Raw genomic sequence first — 25,076 nt, 5'->3', positions numbered from 1 at the left:
ATAATATACCGAAGTTTTCCTAAAGGTATTTTTATTTGTTCAGTACATTTAATTACATACATTGACTGTCAAAGGCACAGATCATCCACCCCTAATTAAACGATATAGCCTACTACAATCGACGCACATAATTAGATTTCATCTTGACGATTGGACACGAAATCAGAGATCTATCTCTAATGCTCTAAAATTGGCAATGCAAACTAGAGATAAACGATAATCATTGAATTATATCCAATTAAATCAAACTGACAAGCTTCCAGTAATCTTTATGTTAATACATAATCCTTGTTTTGTGTTTAAGGATAGTCTTAAGTTTCATTCGTGTTAGCAGGAACCTAAACAAAAGAAATGTCTTTTCTATGCTCCAGTAAACCGTTCTCCTCGTTTTAAGGTGTTATTAATCAATTGATGAAAAGGATCCCTCGTCTGCATTTGATCAATTTATCTTTTATTCTTGACTATAAATTACAGGCGAGGGAAATTATTCATCTATACATAAGTTCATCTTTAAATCAGTGTTATTTTTGATACCTATTATAAAGGGTAGAATAAGTGTCACGTCTAATTAAAAGAATGTTGAGTTCATACGTTAATTAATACGGATAATTAGATTCCACCTTAACAAGCCGGACACGAACAAAAGTTAGTAATGAATTCTGAAGTGAACTAATTCTGTCTGCTTCAGATTGGTGAAGTGTAGCAATAATTGAATTATATTATTATAAAGTCGAAGTGGGAAGATAATCCTGAGCTGCAGGGAGTTTGTTGGCAAATATTTATCGTATTCCTGAAATTCGGGACCCAAATTGCGAACACTTGGCGTGAATGTATTGGGGGTAATTTACGCAACGAAGGAAAAATAAAAGAGTTTCCATAACTTACGTATTTTCCGTTCCTCCTTTCTCGTGAAGGTGTTATTAATCAATAGGAGGAAGGGCCTGCTACCTTTAATAAATATTCTTCTATTGTCTAGAAATTCGAGCACGCAACAATTTTATTACACACATTTATCACTGAAAAATATTTTCTTTGTACCACTTATTCCTGGAGATCCTGAACAATACATGCAAATTGTGGTCGACACCTGGTTTAAAAAACCCATTTAAGAAAAAGCAAAACCGATAATAGAGAGGCTGTTTTGTTTGCTTTGAAGCTGAAACGGCATTGTTAAATTTACAATAAAATCAGCTGGCAAGCTCCGGCAACGGTCATAAATGTAAATGGATTTTTGAAATCGGTATTCATGGCGGCTTATACATTATTAAAATAGTCCGAAATCGAATATCCAGCCAGATGTATTATTTGGAATGCTGATATTTGTGCTAACCCACTGGAAAAATGCCGATAGAAGGTACATTTTGAGATACAAAGGTGGATACTGGAATGGATAATTTAAAAAATTGATCCTTCTATTGTACTGTCGAACGTACTTACCTGTCAATATTTCAAAACTGATGACTACAAAGAAATAAATATTACTTGCCTAAAGAACAAATTATATATTATGAAAGGCTTCAAAGTCCTCTTAGAGAACTTCGTATACCATTAATAATTATAAATATTTAATAATTAATGTAGTTCCACGAACGTGTTGAAGTTACTCGTTGAGCATACACACAGTATTTCAATTAATTTTGTCCAATAATTAATATAGTAACAAACAGCACAAGTTGTCGTTTTGCTTAGCAAGTGTGGACCCTCCTCATTCACACACGGATGAAATATCAGTTTTTCCCCGTTTCCCGGGCGATAATTTGTCAGGCAGAGAGCCGTCCATTAATGTTTTTGCGGCCGTGTAAAGTTTTTCATTAAAATCCACAGTTTTAGTTACATTAATGATTTAATCCCGGTGCCGAGCGTGCAAAAGTTGTTACTAATTGCTTCTCTCGCCACTTGACGTTGTCCCCCGTTATGTTCGGTCGGGTCTCTGCGCCGAAGGTAAATGCGTTTATGGTCTTATTTAGCGCATAAACGAGGTTTACATGTGAAACGGGCGGATGAGGCTGTGAAAATTCTGGAGGCGACTACACATAATGGCACATTCGGTACTCAGAAATAAAAGACACGAAAGCATTAGGAAATGGTTTAACGCGTGTTTACTGAGACACGGGGTATGATAAGAATTTCACAACGGGGATATGCACGAGGCGATTCATTCAATCCTGCGGAATGACTAAACTTAATTTCACATTGAAATTTTTGTTTACTGTTAATTGACTCTTTAGTTTAACTATTTATACACAATTTTGTAATAACTCATTAAAGAAATTAATTATAATATTGGCAATTGGAGAAAGAAAAAAATATTTTTATGTTATTTTAATTAACACATCTAAATTTAAAATTATAAAAATATATTATATAAAATAAAAAATATAATATATTATATATATTAGAGTGTTAAAATTATCCATAAATTATGATAACATTGATAAAAAGGATTTCTATTTAAAATTCCTTTTCAAACTTTAACACCAGCAGTGGAAAGAAACTGGTCGTTCCTATGTTGTGTGTTGTGAAGTGAGTAGTACGAGCTGTCATTGTTTAGAACCGTGGGACCAAGTTTAAAAAGTGAAACCGCACACAATGGAAGAATGTAACTATATTATAAATTTAACAAGAGACATTTTTATTGTGAAATTTGGCTCTAGTGTTATTTACACATTTTTTTCTGGTTTAAGAACACTTACATTGTTATTATTTACAGATCCACACTATTTAAATACAATGAGGGAATAATTTTATTGTTATGATTTCAGTTAATTAACTTGATTGTGCAATTTCAACTTCGTATTTCAATCGATTTATTGTAATCGTGTGTAATTTTCATACACACGTGCCAACACATTTAAATCTAACTTCTGTGCATTATTAATATTAATGAAAAAAGTTGCAACTTAATTAAAACATTAATATAACGTGAGCTAATAATTAAAACATTGGAGTTTGCAGCTGAAATCCATTATTAATGTCATTATGGAAACAAACTTAGAAGTCCATAACAGGTAGGATGGAGGACAATGGAAACAAGTGGCGTTGCAATTAGGCAAACGGAGGGCGCCATCGGGTGATGTTTGTATTTTCCAACGTACACACATTATTCCAACACGTCGAATACAAGATCCTAATTATAAGTTTGCGCAAACATGACATATTTCGATGCATAATGTGTCGTGGCAACTCGCATAATTCTGAGAGCACCATTGCCCATCGCCCGGAGTAAATGCTTCGGGTTTTTATTAAATTTCCTATGAATTTTGATAATCCGCATCGCGTTTAATTGGATTGTGATTCTGTGTGATCAGGACATTACATTCTGCACTACTTAATTGGATTTATTCCCGGTTGTTTTTATTTTATCTGATATTAGCAAAACATGTAACCAAATTCGTTCGCACTCGTGAACATGTTGGCAAATAATAACATGTAATTGTTTGGGATGGAGCTATTTCGAATGTAATAACTCTTATATGAATTAAACGGCTAATGATTTATAATTTACAAGGTTAAGTCATATTTATGTTCACGTGAAAATATAAAAACTAACTGACAGCCATTGTTATTTTTTATGTGTATCTATTATCTTTGAATTTAACATGCATATTACTTGGAATTTAATTTAATCAAGACCAGTGGGAATAACCAATATTCAACAAAATTTGTTAAATAATTTCTAATAAATGTCCCCAAAGGGCCTGTCTGATATCACAAATTTGTTTTTAATTTATTTTAATATATTATACATTAGGAAATAATAATTTTTTGTCTTGTTCAAAAGCTATAACTATCGAAATTATTATTTTTTTAATTACAGCTGTTGAATAATGTTTTTAGCAATTGTACGAATTCAGAAAACTCAAAGTAGTAAGAAGGATTTAATATAGAGACCTGTAACTTGCTTGGGTCTGACTAGTATCCAATAGATGGCGATAAGAAGGGATATTAAATTTAATTCATGCAATACATGGAACAAATTTTAGTTTTCCACTTCTAATGAGAAAGTAAAATGTGAATGAAGACTGATGTCATTTTAGAGTATGATTAATAATATAAAATAGAAGCTAATTAGCAATTTATTCAACGTAAAAGAAATTTTATTTACGGCTTGTAAAATAAAAGGTCTCCGACATTCTTCCCTCAATGAATATTTAATAAATTTTGATTGATAATAAATCAAAATTAAAAAAATATTTAACCAAAGTAAGGACAGAATGGGGAAAATCTGTGTGTAGGTGGCCAAATGGCAGCTGTCGCAAATGTTTATTGTTGTAGCGGTGCACCTGGTGTCCCGAACGCCGATAACTAATAAATACCTAAAGCCCATTTCCATACGTAAGCTCACAGTCTGTTAATGCTTATTTCACGCGTAGTCTGTTGTAAATTTGAGGTTCGGCTGAACGGGTCCGAAGTAATTCTTCCACAGGTATGGACTAACAAAGTGATCTCCATGGTAACACCCTTTGCCAAACACCACTGCACTTTCACCTGCCTGTGGCGAAACCAACTCTTGTTTCACCGAAAACTAAATTTTAATCAGTTATTACACAGCCTGAATTTGAAGTTTAAAATTTCTAATCTCCGTTAATTCCTTTATCAAGTTTAGCAACTTACGAAGTTTTACTTTAATTAATCAAATTAAATTGCTTTATTAAATTATTTAGGATGTAAGACTTCATAAGTCTCGCGGCGAGCCCGCTTTGCAGCCGAACGGCGAATTTTGATGATTTTATACATATATAAAAAACATTGACCTAGGAAAAATGGTGCGTCCGATGAAAGAGCGAGTGGACTGTCGGTAACCTTAATTAAGGCGTCGTACATAGTAAGGTAAATTGAAAATAAATCGGTCTAGAAAGCTATAAGTAATAATTGTGACATGAATAGTTGATAGGAGAGGCCTGGCGCATACATATCGAAAAGTGAACTTGAAACCGGGCGGCCGGTGTCGCACTTTGGAAAACCGTTCACGTAACTCCGTTGCCTGCTCGAAAACTATCACGTCTCGGATGCCCATACACAATCACATACATGCATATACACCTTGCCCATCTGCTTGCTTCTTTAATACCCAACTTTTCATTTTCTTTCCTTATCAAATATTTATTTATTTCGTGGAGATTTACTCGAGAAGATGGAAGAGGCTGATTTGTTTTATTTACATTACAAAAAGAGTCTGATCCGTCTGAATCCTGAAAGAGATGTCATGTGCAACAGAGACAGTAAGTCTTCCACATGGGACAGACTTCTGCTCTGTCTCTGTCATGCATGATGTCTCCCTCTAAATTCAAGCAGGTCAAACGATTTTCCAACTGCATATGTAAAGGCATTCATTATCACCTCTTCTAGCCTACATGTTTAGTGGTGACTTTTAATAAATATTAGTAAATATAATTAAATTCTAGAGTAACAAAATCTTAAAAGCAATTTTAAAAGTAAACTATTATCAAATTTAATAAATATATAATAATTAAATACACCTTGATTATAAATTGTTTATAACTATTTTAATATTTCAAAGAAGTTATTTACCTAAACGTAGCTACACATACTATTGAGGAACAGGTCAAGGCCTTTCTTGTTTAGTTGCTCACTGGTAATGACATTTATAATTGTTAAATGTAACCTACATTTAATGAAAAACATACATTTTTCAGAAGTTCTCAAGATTATTACACAAAATGACTGACATGCTTGTAGAGCACTTGCTTTAATGTTTTGTAAGAGAATACGCTCATAATATGTATGCAAAATGATAATTAATTATAATTAAATATATATTTTTTTAATTTCTATTTACTTTACTCTTTTATTAATACTTAAATTAATATATTTTAACTAATTAGAAGTGTTTTTGGTAAGTCATCTGCCTATTAAGTCAAGATAGTTAATCAATAATGTCCTTTATAATGAAACAACTGAAAATATATGGCCTGAAATTTGGAAATTATAATCTTGAGGCTAATAAAAAACAAAAAAAATTCACATTTAAATTGAAAACAATGGTAAAAACAAAAATTCAATAAAATATACAAAAAGCTTGTAGTGTGCTTGTGTTTTTGATGAATTATCTGCCTTTTAACTCAAATTTCAGAAATTTAACCGACTTTATTCAATATAATGAAAAAACTGAAAATATATCACATCTTTCATAACTTGTGTTATGGCATATTGTAAAAACTAAATAAAAAATTGATACATGAAATTTGATGTCAAAATTGAGATTTATTGTTGCGTGTAAACAGATTTTATAGAGTGCATGCCCATTTGTTTACTGTACTCTTTCATTTCAATGAACAAACTTGGTTATTTAGTTCTGAAATTTGAATTAACAATTATGTAATCCACCAAAAACACAACGAATAAATTTCAAGATGTTTTATTATTTTATTAATTATTTAATTTTAATTAGAACACACTTCTGCTTTAACTTTACCAAAAACTAATAATATATTTTCAATTTTAATACTATTTTAGACAATATTTTAATAAAATATATAAAATTGACAAAATTAATTTACAGAAACCTGTGATTCAATAAATAGGAAGCAATAATTACAGATTTCTATAAATTTATTTGTTCAAGTCAATGGTTACTGAAATTAAAAGGTTAAATTTTTATAATGAATGAAAATTTCAAGCTAAAAATATGACTGAGCAATTACTCGTACAAAATTTCCATATTATAAATATTTTATAGACATTTTATAGATATTTTATAGAGAAATATATTATAGATTTTATTTAATATCTATATAATCCACCAAAAACACTACAAATAAGTTTTAATATATTAAAATAGATTAAACTAAGATAGAAAGAGCAATCGAACAGGATCAGCAAGTGAACGCCAGAAGAATGCAATCCGCTTAGAGCTGTCATCTTTGCGAAGATGACACCGCCTGCGTACCGTCGAGGTCGTTCCTCGAATCGGCGATCGGAAACGGCCGGAGGCAGAGGCCAGAAACCAGGTGCACGAGCACACCAATACAATACAATACGACGAGAATTCTTCACCGGTTCTTGGAAGCTGAATCATTCCGAAAATCCACGTGTTTCGCAATACATTATGGTAATCGATTTCCATTCTTCGATATCGGACCCGGCCAGACGATGGAATGTTAATCATATGGCTAACTGCTTTACTTACTGTAAGAATTCATTTTTTTGTTGATGCGTGTTTGTGGAGGGACCGTGTCATTTAAAAATATGTGGCCGAACTGAGAAAGGGGTGTCCCGTGGAGAGTAATTTATTGGCCAAACAAGAATTTATATCTTTATTTACCTCGCGACAACAAACGAAAGAGCAGATAGCAGTTTCGCAGGATCGTAGGACGAAAAGGTATCTAAATGAAAAGTGGGGCGCACAATAAGAATAAAAAAACGTTGTAGCCTAGCACAAAGACAAAATAAAATGGTCGCAGGACAAACAGTCGCGTCTCCTCTATTCGGCAAGGTAAATCGACAGGGCCGACGTGACGTGCCGATAAATCAAAGCTTTACCGGGCCGAGTTTTTCACCGTTTTCCGACGAAAACAAACGGGAGACCAACAACCGCGTTGCCCGTTAGTGTTCTCTTTTTCGGCTCCAATTAACCACTCCGGCTGTTAATGTACCGCCGAGTCCGGATCGATATTTACAAATCGGTTTAGCCGGGGGCCCAATTTTCAAAATTAATACCGCGGCAAATTGATATTTTCGATTGGACAAGTGCCCCAGACCTGTGGCAATTGGCAATTGGCTTGCCCGAAATGTCACTGCACTGATTGAACGTGCTCCGGCAGTTTGGTTCCGATGTTTGACTTGTCGGAAAGGCAAATTTTGATCCGGATTACATCTGAAGGTCGCCTAATTTGATTGCAACTACATGGAAGTGAATTAAAACTAATTGCAGTTAAGCAACCACGGCATAGGTTCATTTTCAATACATTTATTTACATAAAATAATGAGGAAGAAAGTATATATTAGATTATGGCATGTGTAACGAAATGTGTTGTAATTAATCAATTTAATGCTCATTTATTTTAAAATTGAGATTAGTTTCATTGTTATTTTTAGTCAGGGTTGGTATTGAATACCATGCTCTTGTGGGAAAGTACATATCGGTACCACAAAACGTTCAATAGGTACTAGGATTAAGGAACCCAAACGAAACTGCATCCTAAGACAATCAGACAAGTCCGCTGTACCTGAACATGCACTGTTAGATGGAAATCACAAGGTAAAATTCCAAGATACACAATTGTTTGCCTCGGCAATCGGATAGTGAAAAAGCTTTGAAGCTGAATAAAATATGGACGATACTGCTCAAAAACATCAACAATTGCTAAGCAGCTAAGGACGGCCAACAAACAAAACAAACAAACAAAATTTCCAGAACATCAGTTGTATAAGTTGTCATTTAATTGTCAATCAGATGTCAAAGTGATGCGAACCAAATTAGAGCTCTGAAGATGCTAGTCATTGGTGCTAGTGAAACGTCAGGAAATAATTCCAACAAACGTATATATATGGAATTTATTTGAAAACTGCTCATAAATTACATTATTTTATTATAATTTGTTTGTGTTTTCTAATAAATAATAATAACATTAATAATAAAATATACTAAAAGCAAAATAGAATATAAATTAATAATTTAATAACAAATAGAATCATTTCCTTACTAAGTTTAAATAGTTCCCTTGTCGTATTTCCTACACATAAACAAACTGAATTATATTTTCCAATTACAAAATAATTATAGTCAATGTGAATTATTAAATCAAAGTTCGTATTTAATTTTAAAATAACCCCTCAGGCGGACCATTACGGGAACGGCATATTCAGTAACAGAAAATTAAAACAAATAAAAGCCCAAATTTGAAATTCAATCAGTCTCGCCAGCAACAGTATATATTTTAATTGTTTATGACCAATTTAAACTTTTGGATTTACTTAAACGTCAACGAATAATATTAAATAAAGAACAAGGAAAACCAACAGAAAATGGAAATATGTACTTTGATAATTGTTTCGAGTTGGCCGTACTTGAGGGATACAAATAAGTCTGCGTCTGCCCTTGTCCGATGCCATTCAACATCATCAATGAATTTTACATTGCCGATTACATCAGAATCATCGGACTGTCATTGACCTTAAACGACCACAATGTAAACTGTATCGTTGCATACAAAAGGTGGATCAATTTGTTGGTTTTTTTTTTCCTTTAATGTGCCATGATTCACGACATTCCGATTATTCTTCGGAGACATTACAACGAACGAGTTCGTATTTGGCTAATGGGAGGGTAACGTTCGTTTTAGGAATTGCCACCGGAATGATGATTGAATCGATAAATTTAATTTACCTTCCCAAAGGTTCAAAAAAGTAATGTGGTTACAGAAATCAAACCTTCATTATTTAATTTTTATTGATTACAACTAATTTAAATTTTTCATATTATTGTTAATATAATGATTTATATATTAATTAATTATAATAATTTTCAAGTCAATTTGGATTTTACTATTAACAAATGTAATGAGCGGAAGTAACTAAAAGAAAGAGTAGGAAGCAATAATTACAGATTTCTATAAATTTATTTGTTCAATTCAATATATTATTGAAATTATTAGGTTAAATTTTTATAAAAAAATAAAAATTATATTTTCTGCTCCTAACCCAAAATTCAATGTATTTTTTCTTTTTTCATAATTTATGTAAAGAATTTGAAAAGCTTAATAGTTTTATAAAAGTAATTTCTGAAAAAAAAAACAATTTTTTACTCCTAACTTAACCTCACTTTTTTATATTTTTTGCTCTTAACCTAAAATTTCTTTTTTCCCAATTTACGGAAATAATTTGAACAGCTTAATAGTTTTATAAAATAATCACCGTCATGGAAAAAAAAGAAGAGATCCTTTCAGAATCTGCGCTACTGTATCATTATGTAAAAACTTTATTACAGTATTGTAATTGTATTTTAAGATATTTCATGCTAAATTTAAACACAATTGGATCAAATGTTACTAAAATATCAATTTTTTTTTTAATTTTAGAAACACTTTGTACATTATAATATATTTATTTTTTAAATTTAATTATACAACATAAATTTAATATTCTAATGTTTTGCTTCATAATTTTAATTTTAACAACAGCACTAAAATATTTAATAGTTTAAGTGTTAAATCCCTTAACTATAAGCTAACTAACTAAATACTATCGACATTCACGCTGAATGAAAACGCGATAAAATTAAATTGATGCGCGTCTCGTAAAAAAAAAACAATTTCACAATTTCATTGTTATTAATATGTAACAATTAAAAATAACAACGCTAGAATAAAACGAAAGTCCTACCTTTAAAAATTTCGCCGCTCTAACAATTTATCCCGGAAAACTTCGATGGCATATCACACAATTTGGCCGTTTGAACAGACGAAAAAAATGCCGAACCAGAAAAATCGTCACATCGCACTCGGGTCACCGGTGAACGCGTCGAAAACGTATCAGAAAACAATTCACCGACGGAGGAGCAAGTTGATCGGGGGTGCGTTTTCGGTGAGTGCGCGTGTGAACACTGTTCAGTCGTCGTCGGTCGGTCGGTGCGAGAGACGAGAGACGAGATACGTCCGAGCGGTCGGAGTGCGGTGCTTGGAATCGCGACTCGCGACGCGCCGTGTGGAATCCCGGCGTGCCGTGGCATCGCCGAAAAGAAAGGCGCGCCGCTCGTTCGCCCTCTCTCTCTCTCTGCCGTCCGCGCGGTCCGTACGTGAACGCGGAGCGCACCGTGCGGCGTACGGTGTCGACGAGTTGACGGTCCGGTGCATCAGGTACGTACGGACGGACGTCTAATTGGCGGCCGTGCAATCGACGCACCGCGGGCCGCGGCACCGGATCTTGCATTCGATGCTATGCTCTCGTTGCTCGTTGCCCGCGTTGCGTCCGATGTTCCGATGTTCCGATGTTGGTTGCAGCACCGCGGTTGCGGTGCGCTTCCCATTGTTGTTTCATTTACATTTCACTGATGACAATTCGGACTGTTTGTTTATTCTACTCATTGGATTAATCGAATACTAAAGAAATTAGTCATATGAAAATCGATGTTTTTAGATAAACTGACGATACAACAAAAAACAAACTAGTCGTATGAACCAACGTCGAGGATCCAAGATTCAACCAACAAATAACCTATCAATTGATTTTTAAAATAATCTGAATTGCTACACTATGTTATACACTTAATAAAATAAAGAAAAAGTATTTTTATGTGCCCTTATTAATTTGAGTGGTGTTTTTAATTAATTAAAATTCATTTTGACAATCTTAATAAAATATTTAATTAATTAATTTCAGGTGTAAAAGCTCTTTCCATTAGTGGGTAAGTACTACTTTAAAAAATTAAAGAATAAGACGTAATTAAAAGACGCAAACAATATTTTTGTTTATTTAGATGAGCACATTAGATATATTTTGTTCTAAACTTTATTATTTCTTTTATCTATCAAAAATTTATACTTATTTTTTCAAATATTATAGACAATTTAATTTTTGACTGTGTATTCCCCAACATAATATTTTTAAACCCGTTACTCTATTTTGGTTTTCATATCGTTTGATAAGAAATGGATGGTTTATCATAGTTTCAATTTGTATAAATCGTTTTATAATTGTAAAATAATATATGTATAATTGATGGATGGTATCACCATTAGTAAAACTAATACGCATTACAGAAACGTTCTTCGATATCTGTAAATAAATAAATTAAATTAACAATATATTATAATTTTAATAAATTAAAAACATGTAAATTGTAATGCATACTGAGGAAAATATTGCAAAATTAATTTAAATCCATTCTTGAATAGTTAAAATGTGTAAATTGGCATTATTTTATTAATATTTATTTAATTCTAGTTTTAATTTTACCACATTCTATATTATACATCAGTAAGTAAAAATATAATATACAAGATATAATTTATCTTATAAAATACCATTTTTATATTATTAAAATTATATCGATAACTTTGTTTATATATTAATTTTTTAGTAAGTTTTATTATATATTCTTTATTTTTTTTGAAATTTTAAAATTTAAAAGTCACTAACTTCAAAAAATGTTTAAAATGTTTCATCATTTGAGCTCATGTCTTAACTTTTCTCATGTTTTGTGAAATTATATTTCGTTTTTGAGTTTTTATTTCGAATAAAATTGTATTTTTTAGAAAAAAATCTCAAAAAACATTTTACCAAAAAAGGAAAAACCTAAAAAATCAGTGTTAAATTTAAATTTTTTTTAGGTTATATATTGTGTAGTCCAATATATATTTTATTTTTGATAATCTTTCTAAAAAAATAGGTTAGGTTACGTTGTATTAGGTTTCTATTTCTTTTTTCTTTTTTTAAATATTCTATTTTTGAGGAATTTATGAAATAAAAAAAATCAGTGTTAAATTTAAAATTAATTTTTATATTTTTTTATTGAGACAAGACTTTCATCACGCCTGAAAATATAACAAGTAAAAAAAATATATGGAAGAATTTTAATTTTTTAATATTTTATGACATAAAAATTGTTAAATTTTCAAAAATACATAAAAAATTAAAAAATTACGTTATCGACAACATTTTTTTTAAATGTGCTATTTTAGATGAAAAAATATGCATATAGTATATTAATTTTTTATAAAAATTTTCAAAAATTCATAAAAAATTGAAAAATTACATATAACATATATACACCCTATATTTGTTTGGACTTTTAAATTATACACATAATTGCAAATAAAATGACATTGTAATTATGTAATACTATAAAATATATTAATATTTAAATCCAATAATTTTTGAGTTATTTTTTTTTTTCAAAATACTTTACAAGGTGATGGTCTAACTAAAATGTATGTAAAATCACTAATTTTGATACTGGAAAGTTCATTTTTGGCATTCAAATCTTATAGGGAGCCCAAATTTTATACGTAATATGAATATTAACAGACAACTAAAAATTATTTTACTTAAATAACATTAATATGTTACTAATTATTAAAATCAACAAAAGCAAGTTCTCTGATCTCACCTCTGACTTCCATCATAACACTCCTCCTCACGATTTTCTAACTTAAACAAATCCTGTTTCCATTTACATTCAGCAGGATTTTTAATATTGCACAAATTTCTATGTCGCAACAAATTATAAAAATTAACTGTTTATAAATTCAGATATATTGTTAATAATAATACTATGTCATTCTAGACGTCGAAAATTATTTTATTGATTACAAATGATACTTTTTAAGATACGGATATATTTTTAAAATTAAATTACTGATTATAAAATCTCAGTTTTGGTTTTAGGCATTTTTAACTATAATTAATAATAATAATAATATTTCGATTTTTGTCAGTTGATTTTTTCTAATATTTCAAAGAAGAATTGGCGAGGATGTAAATGGTCTAGGACGATATCCAATTTTAGCTTTATCAAAAATGTATTTGTGCCATAAACATCACAAAGAAGACGTCGAAATTTTATAATAAAGTGTTCATTCGAAGCGGCATCAGTGAAGTGGGGAAAGACTGCACAGTTTGTCCAAGGTACATTATATCGCTGAAAACGGAACAGAGATAAAGGCCGGACGGACATTCTTTTCCTTTATAAATCCCGATCCTAGATTACAGAAAAACATAAAAGCTTTTGTACAACATCTCACGAAACTGCTTACTAATTTGATTCCTTCCTTTACATGGAAGAGCACTGCTCTCGCTTGTCGGCCGTTCGCACACTTTTCACGACTGCAACAAATTTACTTTACCTGTTTCTTCTCCGCTGTGTATGAACGGAGAATCCACTCCGACTCGGACAGCCATTCTTGAAACAGTTACTTATGGTACGACTCTTAAACGATTCGTCATGGATGAGAGAGTACTCTACAAGTTCATTTATGTAATCGAATTTTTCCGGAATAATTCCCCCGAATTCTCGTTCCACCTGATGCAATTATAATGAACGAAAATCCAATTTGTCGGCAGCAATGTGACAAGAAACGTAAATTCGAAGTGTGTAACGAGGTTACAGGAGCAGGAAAAGGACGTACGAGACTTAATCTGAGATCTAAAACTGCACTTTTGGTGATGCGCCCGATGACGAGACCGAGGAGGCACTTTCAAGACTTTGGAACAAAAAAAGGGAAATCATAATAAGAGGAAACAAGAAGCGGCAGTGACGCTATGAAATTAAGAAAATATTAAATCAACCCGCCAGTCCTCAAGGGCTCTTGCTCCTTATCCAGGGAGGCAGTGGTTTTCGCACGGCCCTCAGGAAATTTTAATTAAATCTTTCAATTAATAATTCATGCATGCAATTTTCTACCTCGGGAAAGGATAACTTATAATTACCATGCTGCGAATAGTTTGTTTCACAATTTAGCAGCTTTTTTAATCACTTTAATCGCAGGATTTCTTTTCACGGGTTACTATTTATTCTGTTTATTTTAAAACATGCAATTTTAAATGAATAATATTGGAAGTCGCCACAGAATTCTCTTCGTGTTGAGAGGTAAATGAAATCACAAATCAGGAAGTGAAACAGAAAACTGAAAGGACTGTTCGAAAGATCCTTAAATCGAATTATTAATGACAAATTACTAAATCGAATTATGGAAGGCGTAATTTTTTTCACGGAAATTATTAAATGATTGAACTGAACACTTTTTTAATTAATGTCTGATTACTCTGGGGATTTTTTTTATTATTCTAAATTAACTTTAATTAAAACACTTGATTCCAATAAATAATTAGTAATTATTAATGATAAATATATGATGTGGACTAAAGGAATTAGAAATGACTGAATAACTAAAACGAGTTTCTCTGCAATTAAAGAATTGTTTTATTTGATTAATTACATGTCATAATCACACTATTTACAAAATTTTAAATTTAATTAAAGAAACAATATTTAATATTATTAATTTCATAGTCAGTTCTTAATTACTTTGCCATTAAAATTTTCATCAAACTATATTTTGCATAATAAATTTATAATTGGTATCACAGATTTGTTATTTAATTTATATTAATATATTATACATTAGAAAATAATAATTTTTTGTATTGTTTAGAAGCTGTAACTTTCGAAATTATTATTTTTTTAATTACAGCTGTTGAATAATGCTTTCAACAATTGTACAAATTCAGAAAGCTCAAAGAAGTAAGAAGTATTTAATATAGAGACCTGTAACTTGCTTGGGTCTGACTAGTATCCAATAGATGACGGTGAGAACTGTTAAATGTTAAATTTAATTCATGCAATGCATGGAACAAATTTTTGTTTTCCATTTCTAATAAGAAAGCAAAATGTGAATGAAATTATAATGAAACTAAAAGTCACTCAAAATGATATAAATTTAGTTTATTTATATTTAGAAATGTTCTCTGTAGTAATAAAATATTAAAGTGAAGTAATACTTTATTAACTTAATTTATTTTGGTGTATACAATGAAACTAAAAATTATTGGGGATTTTTATTAAAGTTGCTCCACTTTTTGCCAGCCGAATATTTAGTTTTTCGATTTGTAGCTAACATGTTTTTATATATATTTTTTTAAAGCCAAGACTGTATGTTACATACTCGAAAATATAATTAATTGCTTCCAAAGTTTGTCTGAATTCCACGTTATATTGTAAAGTAAGAGAGCCACAAAATTGACGTGCACAATAGAAATGTTAATGGTCTTTGAATGAAACCGCCGGTTACACTTATCCCAAAGCGGAGACTGTATCCTCCCGAATAATCTCGAACAGAATTTCTCGTTTACGGTTTCCTGTTGTGAAGTTTTCTAATAGCAATAAACCGAAACGCTCCACGAACTCCACACTACAACGACGTGTGGCTCGTTCACCTGCACTATCTAGAAGAGATCCTACATGGTTTTTTTTCTCATTTCAGATTTCCGTAATGGTGCATAAAATGGACGAATTGAATTCCCACAATGTAAAATAATACGTTGCGCATAATGGGGAGTTATGCAATGTACCGCGTTACATGGCTAAATGTGTATATAGCAGATAGTTGATTGCTTTTCGATGCATTAAGTAATATAAAGGAAATTTATCTTTTACATGGGCTGGGTAATAGGGACACGCCGATTCTCTGTTTGTTTATGACGGTTTGATTATGCACAGTTTCTATGCAAGCGATCCGTGTGCCAACTCTTTATGGACATCCGTTCAAACATACATGTTACCGTATAACATTCCAGCCTTAAACCCTCTAAAACAATATTTATTTATGTTCTTGCTTTGACCATTACTGTGACCAAATGACAAAGCATCTTCTTCTAAGTCGATGATCTGACACATCTTTAATTATATGCATCGTACTTACATCCCATTATTAAAATATCATTTAATATTTCCTCTTTAGTTCAATTTTCGGGCAACCTTCCCGGCATCATTTTACGTGACCCTGGTATGTTCATAGAAGAACGAATTTCAGCAGAAAGTGGCGGTGGAACGCGGAACAGTGATTATCACTAATTAAAAAAATACACAACAATGGAACGGTCAGGAAGATATGCAGTTAATTAGGTATAACAGCACTCTCTTCTTTACACGAAATTATGTAAAACGAAAGATAATATTTAAAAGTGATAATTCACCATCGTATGTACACAATAAATTAAATATAATTTAAGGTACAATTTATGGGCATTGTTACTATTAACGACGAGAAATTGTTACAACTTCAAACTAATCTCATATTTTAATATTCACGTCTAAAAGTAAACATTTTTTATTTATTCCAATATTTAAACGAGACAACTAGAGAATTATAAGCTTATTTTATTTAATTATTTATTAAATTTACCCATTATATAATATAGAAAAGGATAAAATTTATAAATCCTCATATAATATATTTTTAAACACAATAGTATTTTATTTTACTTTCCAATATTTAGTTTCACTTTTTATAATAATTCAAATTATTAATTTTTATCGAGATGTGCATTTGAGTTAAAATTTATATTTAATTCAACAGCATGTAAAATTAAGTATTATTATAAAAATATTTGAACAATCATTATTATTCCAATAGATATAATTTGTTAATATAAAATAGAAATGTTAATGAAATAAATTTTTGAATTTTATTTGATATATTCGCATTGCGTTCGTAATTATATAAACCAATAACACGCATGGGGTGATCCACTGACTACGTCGTAGAATTAATCAGTTTGTTATCGAACGGTTTGTCGATCGGGTGGTGATACGTTGTCGCTCCCCTAATTTAAATCGGTGGTGCTGTTCGGTTTAGTGTAGTGACTTTTTTGATTAATTACTGTTGTGATATATATATACTACGGTTTCTATATTTCTATTCCTTTGATGTTATTATTATTATTATTATTATTATTATTATTATTATTATTATTATTATTATTATTATTATTGTTATTGTTGGTATTATTGTTATTAATAATTACTAATGAAGTAAATCCACATAACTAAATCTGGATATGTTAAGTCAATTTTTGTCCTGTCTGTATATAAAATATAATTCACTGTAGACATTACAGTTGATAAAAACAAAAATTAATTTTTAATGTGTTTTACTCTGTTTTTTAACAATTAAATTAATGACCAAGTGAAAAGCAGGAGAATGAATTTACATCCCTTTACTTAAGAATTGCTGCTAAAAATCGTTGTTTGTCTTAATAAATGTCGACTAAAGCAATATTTTAAATAATTAAATCCAAAATAATGATTTATTAATACAGCATGTATCTTGTTAACAAATAAAAACAATACATCATTATAGAATGTTCCCCATTATGCAATATAAATAATTTAACATACGATCATTAATTTATATTAAATGCCACAAACGGACAATTTGTATAATAAAGTTGTTAAGAAATCTAAGCCTTTATTTGTAATTCATTGACGACAAATTGTGCCATTGTAAAATGACTGTCTCGTACTTATTTGTCACGACTTCCTTCAGATAATTTCATTATATCAATTTGTGAAATAAAATTATCACTTTCTGGATGATTTTATGGTGAAAGTTTAAATTAAATAAAAATCTTACATCGTATTCAAATCAAGTTTTTAATCCTTCATTTGCATAAAACTAAAACCAGATTGAAAGTCATTTAAGATATAAAGGGAAGACGAAATATATGTTTGTAGATAGTTCAAAGTTTGTAATACATTGTTTCGTTCTTGCATTTGGAAATTTTATTTCCCTTATAAAATTAAATGAATTTGGCAGCAGATGGCGCACAATCGATTACCAGTTTGCCAAAACAAGTTGCACGTCTGTGTTATTGTGATCTGTAACATTGATTATTTTTTCTGATTAAGTTTTGTTTAGGCATTGTACAATGTTTATTTGAATATCCACTAATGTAGGGTAATGTATACTTTATTAATTTTGTATGTAATTGTTGGTTGACCAAAAGATAAGTTGTTTGTGTAAATGTTTACTGAAAGTTAGGTTAGGTCATAGAAAACCTAAGAACCAATATTATAAACGAGAAACATATAAAATTTATATTAAATGATATGGTATAGGTTAGGTTTTTTAGATAGTATATAAAAATAAAACAATTAAATATTTCGGATAAATTTTATTATACATCCATGGTAAAAACAAAAAAAGAAAAAATGATAAAATTATATTTTTTTATAAATCCATGGAAACATAAGTGAAGTTAATTAAAATTAATTATTTATACATATATGTACAATATTTTTTGAAAAGAATCTAATGTAAAAGTATTACTGCATGTAGTAGTGTTATATGATTCTATATTTCTGTTTATTTGTAACATTTTTTTGACAGTAAGTAAACTGTTCTTTAGACATAGTGTTATGCCCTTTTTACTATCTAACAGATAAAGTGCCAACTCTATCCCCATGCTAAAGGACCCTAAGGACATATTTCCATATTTCCTCGTTACTCGTTGTTATGAAATATTTAGGTCTGCGTGAAAAGGCTCCAAAGGTGGATCCGCAGAGCCGGACCAAAATGCCGCCTTACAATGGCCGAAGAGTGCCCGCTTTTTTATTTGCCCTCGTTGGGGCTGATGCCACCGCCAGAGTCGTGATAAAACGCTCGTTCGGGCACCACTTATATCCCCTTTATGCCCATTTTAAACTTTGCATAGATCACTCCTCGAATCAGTTTCCTTTGTTACGATCACGACTTGCCCCTTGCAATCTTAAAGGAAAATGAAATTAGACTTCCCGTTGGAGATTACGTAAATTGTTCGTATTTTTTTAAACCATTCGCCTAATTTTAGTTTCACTTAATTTGAAGATTTGTGGCTAGAAATTTTGACGTGCATATTAATTGCCGAATTATTTAATATGATTACGTCAAAGGATTTCGGGAAATCGCACTTTCAACTCATCTGTATAAATCAATGTGCCTTCGAGAAGCGTTACATGTGTACAATGAATGAGGCTATCAATTATGGGCCGTATATCAAGCCGAAGCTTGTTCAGATTTATACGAAGAGTAAATACACAATAAAATCGAAAAGTACATACGAACATTTTAGAGGGAACGGATTGTGTCAAAATTAAATAACCAACTTACGAATAGTGTTGTTGTGAGCAGTGATGACTGATCAAATTTGTATCGATTAAACTGAGGCCGGTTGCCGAAGAGACAACAATCGGGAGCCTTGTTGTTTGTTATTCAACACGAACACGTATAAACAGAATCTTCATTATCAGTGTCCGTTCAAGGTCCACTTGTACACACATTGTGGCCTCAAGTAGCAGCAATTCAGTAGACCCCCAAGTCAAACGATTGCCCTACAAAAATATGTTAATCTTATGTGATGGGATCTAAGGGCACAAGGAACGATCGTTACACGCACTAAATATCTAAATAGATTGCTTGACGGTCGAGTCTTCAAGGCACCCCATGTTTAATATGTATCGCACTTTGCATTAAACGATTAAGTAGATTGCTATCTGATTGTGCGTATGGGAAATCTAATTCCATTGCTCAATATGTGCCACTAAGTTTAAACAATTTCACGTTTTCATTATTTAATCGAGCTCCTCTTAAACTTTCGCCACCTGTGGAACTAGCCCAAAAGTTGTAAAGAACATTAGAACAGTTACACTATTATTGACGGCACATTCAAGGGCCTTAATGAACAAATAAATGTATGTCACAGACTATAACTATTGAAAGAACGGTACGTGTTCAATTTTCAAAATGTCAACTGACCAGCTGGTTGTCGAGGTGAGATTTACATGTTTAATGAGATGTGACAACTTTATTTAACGAAATAAAATAAGTTGATTTGTGGGAAGGGTCGAAGTAAAAGAGGTTGTTTGTTACAATTTGTCTACAACATAATTGGTAGTACATGGTATTTCCATTTGATTTGCAATTACATGCGGAATTTAAAAATCCAACCAACCATCCAGAAGAACCAAGAGTCATATTAAACTTTATTAAAATAAATTAAATAAAAAAAATTTATATCATTTTGAGTGACTTTTATTGTCATTATAATTTCATTCACATTTTACTTTCTCATTAGAAGTGGAAAACTAAAATTTGTTCCATGTGTTGGATGAATTTAAATTTAACTTGCGTTCTCACCACCATCTATTGGACACTAGTCAGACCCAAGCAAGTTACAGGTCTCTATATTAAATCCTTCTTACTACTTTGAGCTTTCTGAATTTGTATAATTGTTGAACAAATCTGTGATATCAATTATAAATTCAAAATATTTGAAGCAGTGACTTTTAAGGGACGGTTCTGCAAGAGTCCTGGCAAAATATGGATCCAAATATTATTGACCTTCTGTCGGTTTCCATGAAAAAAAAAGGAGTTTGGTTATTCATAATAATGAAAAGGTTAGCCGTTTAGTATACGGTGATCGAAAATTTTGAATAACCATCATTAGTCATCAATTTCCTTTTATCATCGAATATTGATAAGTTGCAATTTGAACGTAAATGTAGCGCATTAATTACGCAAACAATGCCAACATTAACATTTTTCCCCGAACAATCGATACGTGTTACGACATAAATTAAATTAGAATTAATATATTAGTTGAAATTACACTGATTATGTTTTTGAAATTAACGGAATAGGCCCCGTATAAAATTACACTGACCTAACTTGAATAAAACATGATTTTGCAATAATAGTATGTTTAAACATGGATAATTTTGGACGGCAGCGCGTGGGGTGGCTGTGGTGGTGGTGTTGTTTCGGATTGTTTGAAATAAATATTTAACTCCCCGTTTATATAATGTTGGAGGTCGACTCGTTAAATATATTATTGGTCGTTTTGCGGAGCAACACACCCACACTAAAATTGATTAATCGTTCAAATAAACCTTTAATTAGGAGTATTTTATTAACATGACAACTCGATAAATTTCTCCCGTCCGTGGAGCAATTTAAGCCAGTTTCCAGAAATGTTAAATACGCACAAATCACGGTAAAAACCGGTTGGTATTTTCAGGAAAAATGAAACGGTTAAGATTGGATTTGGAGTCGGCTTTCGAAGAATTGGCGCAATCGAAAGTGGAGATGAAAAAAACCGTCGCTGAAGGCCTCGACGTAGACTATGTTCAAGTGTTGCCCAAGGTGTTGGCTGACGAATTGTTCCAGCAACTCCAGGAAAACGTGGAATACCTCGAAGGAGACCTCAGCAAGGTTAAAATTTATTCTAAAAAACAATCCTGATGGCAACACTTGTCTTCTTCGAAACTTAAATACTCTTAAAAATATTTATAAGTAATAGATTATGTTAATTTTCTAAAAAACTTGACTGTTACTAACTTCTAAAAGGTCTAAGAGGTTGGTGAATGTAAAAAAAAATTGTCTCAGAAACTCCTATTCGGCGACACATTTCAAGCAAAGTATAATTCGTATTTAATCGAGAAAAAGTTAAATTCCTCAAAGGACGAAAGTTTGAAACTTTCGACTTTTACACATCGAGAATCAATCTAACTGAATGATTAATCGACATTTATAACGCCAGTAAGCAGCCAGAACGCCGTTGATATCGAAAGGGAAGTTTTCATCGTACAATCCGTAAGTTGGTGAAAGTCTTGGACCGTTTTAATTACATAAGAAACGCCCCGAGTATCCGGAGATAATATAAACTTTTTCACTTTATCTTTTAATATTTTCTATGCTCAACTCGACGACGACTTCATAAACTGTACACTGACGTCTCGAATTTTTCACGATATCAAATGAATTATTTACTTTGTTGCTTTGGGATTATCTTCTGGAAATTGTCAATTTTTTTAATGAACAAAATTTCCACCTGAAATATTTGTTTAAATTTAATATACAGAGTTGATTAAATCTGAATTTTTATGTAAATTGAAATTGTAATATGTCGTTTGCATATGTACAAGCAAAAATTAGTGAAATCCATTATCTGGTTCACTTCAATATACTCGCAGCTGGCTAAATTAATATTTTTATGAAAAACGATAAAATTCATTTTTATGACTTGTACCGCTGGGTTTAATTACAAAGTACATAATTACTGTTGCGAACGGATAACTGTATATTGATTTGGAAACATAAATACTTTAAACTAAAAACTAGAAAATGTGACATACATTTTTCCATTGTCACAATTTTTCTCACATAAAAATAGTTTATACTCGTTAAATATTTTAATGTTATTAAAGAAATTACTTATTTTCTATTTTATTCTGTTGTAAGTATGGATGAAAGCAGTTTATAGGATATTTAGTTTCGAATTAAATTTATTACACAAAATTTAGTTCTATATATTGCATAAATTAAATTTAACAACCGTTCTCACCACCATCTATTAGATACTAGTCAGACCCAAGCAATTTACAGATTTCTATATTAAATTCTTCTTACTACTTTGGGCTTTCTGAAATCGTACAATGGCTGAAAGCATTATCAATAGCTGTAATCAAAAAAATAATTTCAAAAGGTATACTTAAACAATACAAAAAATTATTTATTTATATTTATTTTCTATTCTATTCTATCGTAAGCATGGATGAAAGCAGCTTATAGGATGTTTAGTTTTGAATTAAATTTTATTTTTAAATTCGGTCAGTGTGGGTTTTATTTCACGGTGTTTTCTCTTAAATTAATTAGGGGAGAGTGCGTCCCAATTAGTATTAGAGCCGATGGCAAGCCTGAAAGAACCGTGGACGGGATGGAAAGGGAAGGGCCAAAGGACCACAGTCAGAGTGGCGGCAGGAACGTTGAAGGACTCTCCATAAGCGGCTTTGTTCGTCGCACTGCCACCAGTTTTTTCGAGTGTTTATCCTGGCTACACTTCTCACATTTCGTTATAAAACACAGAGTTTCCCAACAGAATAAAGAATAAATATCTCTCCACGAGACAAATTAAGTAATGTGTAAACGTGAGGGATTTTTGTGTACATGTTTTACAAAGAAACGGGGTTAGTTGGTGAATATATGCAGAAGAACTCCTTTGAGGCAGATTTGTATAGAAATTAATTAATGTAACAATTCAAAATACAACATATTCATTTCATACATAAAATATACTGACACGTATAGAAGAACTAATCGATAATCGAGATATACATGTCTGAGGTGTTTAATATATTACACATGAAATATTTGGGCCAAACTACCTTTACCATAGGACCTTTTGTTTGTGAGTATCTGTTTACGATGCATAATTCATCTAGCGGAAAACAATAAATCTAGTAAGATGGGAACAGTCGTATCGATGTTATGTCTGGCTTTATCTAAACTCTGAATTTATTGCCATCACCCTGACAGTCTCCACTTGTAACAAGACAAATAAAATTCTAGTAGTATTAAAATATAAGTACTAATAAATGAAGATATAATTTTTAGGTAAAAGTCTTTGGAAGATGGCATGAAATACCACGCCAGCAAGCAGCTTACGGTGATCAAGGATTAAAGTACACTTTTTCGGGAATAACTATACCAGCCAAGCCTTGGATCCCCCAACTCGAAACTGTAAGGAATTTTTTACAAAAAGTCACAGGCTTTTACTTTAATTTTGTCTTAGTAAATAGGTAAATAATTACCTTTCTCAATACTGGCATTAATTATTAACCACGTAATTGTATGTCCAGATATAGAAATGGCAAAGATCATATTAGTGAACACAGAGATGCTGAACCTGAAATAGACAAGAATGCTCCCATAGCTTCCGTATCTTTAGGGCAGTGCAGGCAGTTCGTGTTGAAACACGGTGATGCCAGAAAAAAAGGGAATGATAAACGAAATATATCCCCCAGTAATTTACACTACTAAAATAATTTAGTGTATTTCTATTAGTACTGTTTATTTTTCAGTTAAAATTGATTTAAAACATGGAAGCCTTCTGTTGATGAATCCTCCTACCAATATGTTGTGGTATCATTCAGTACCTCCTAGAAAAAATGCTGATGGAATTCGAATAAATTTAACATTCAGGAAAATAATTATTTAAAGATTATGTTGTTTAATCTAATATATTGTATGTCAAAGACCTTATTAATTAATAAAGGTATAATGCTTTCTACGAAGACTTCAATCATCGATTGTGAGCGAGTACTTTAACATAACTGGCTTTTACATGGTATGCATTAAAAAAATATTTTTTGAATTAGATATCTATAGTATATTTAAGAGTCTTACCAAATGAGAATCCTACTTATCAGTTTGAAACTGTAAGTACAACATATAATAAATAGATGTCGCAGAATCAAATGTTTCGAAACTTTATCTGCTTATCAATAGAAGAAAACTTATATATATACAATATATAATTTATATTTAAGATTTTCGTCTGCTACATAATTATAACATATCTATTATGAATATATACAAGGATATGTAGAAGCCAAAATATTTATATACTTGTTCTCCTACGCCTGTTTATTAGGCAATCCACATAACGAAAAACTGCATATAGCGGACTAAAATTATTGGACTCGGCGTTGCAGCTGTGAATTTTTGTATTTTCTTGTGTATTTGTATTTAAATGTGTTTTAAATTTAAAAAAAAATGCTGGTTTTTGCGGTTTTATGTAA

The 25,076-nt window shown here is 31.2% G+C and overlaps 2 protein-coding genes across 2 annotated transcripts in view; one reads left to right on the top strand and one right to left on the bottom strand.

Annotated features, from left to right (window-relative positions):
* The window catches only part of LOC109609553 (papilin), a 45,011-nt gene extending 34,401 nt beyond the window's left edge, over window positions 1–10,610 (bottom strand). The window contains exon 1 of the mRNA XM_049967792.1: window positions 10,346–10,610. The gene's annotated coding sequence lies outside the window, so the exon portion shown is untranslated. The remainder of the gene's footprint in view (window positions 1–10,345) is intronic.
* A 7,704-nt stretch (window positions 10,611–18,314) lies between these two features.
* Window positions 18,315–24,563, top strand: LOC109609571 (DNA oxidative demethylase ALKBH2). Its single transcript, XM_020026262.2, has 5 exons — window positions 18,315–18,417; window positions 21,515–21,708; window positions 23,890–24,074; window positions 24,135–24,298; window positions 24,357–24,563. Exons 2-5 carry the CDS (start codon window positions 21,520–21,522, stop codon window positions 24,491–24,493), a joined length of 675 nt encoding a protein of 224 aa, XP_019881821.2. The 5' UTR covers window positions 18,315–18,417; window positions 21,515–21,519; the 3' UTR covers window positions 24,494–24,563.
* Window positions 24,564–25,076: the final 513 nt, after the last annotated feature.

This window comes from Aethina tumida, chromosome 5 (genome assembly GCF_024364675.1).
Source record: "Aethina tumida isolate Nest 87 chromosome 5, icAetTumi1.1, whole genome shotgun sequence".
NCBI lineage: Eukaryota > Metazoa > Arthropoda > Insecta > Coleoptera > Nitidulidae > Aethina > Aethina tumida.
This window is presented reverse-complemented; position numbering and strand designations above follow the sequence as displayed.

Coding starts and splice junctions, on each gene's coding strand:
- LOC109609571 (XM_020026262.2), top strand. CDS start 21,520: ATGAAACGGTTAAGATTGGATTTGGAGTCGGCTTTCGAAGAATTGGCG. Junction 21,709..23,889: donor TCGAAGGAGACCTCAGCAAG/GTTAAAATTTAT, acceptor TATAATTTTTAG/GTAAAAGTCTTTGGAAGATG. Junction 24,075..24,134: donor AATTTTGTCTTAGTAAATAG/GTAAATAATTAC, acceptor TTGTATGTCCAG/ATATAGAAATGGCAAAGATC.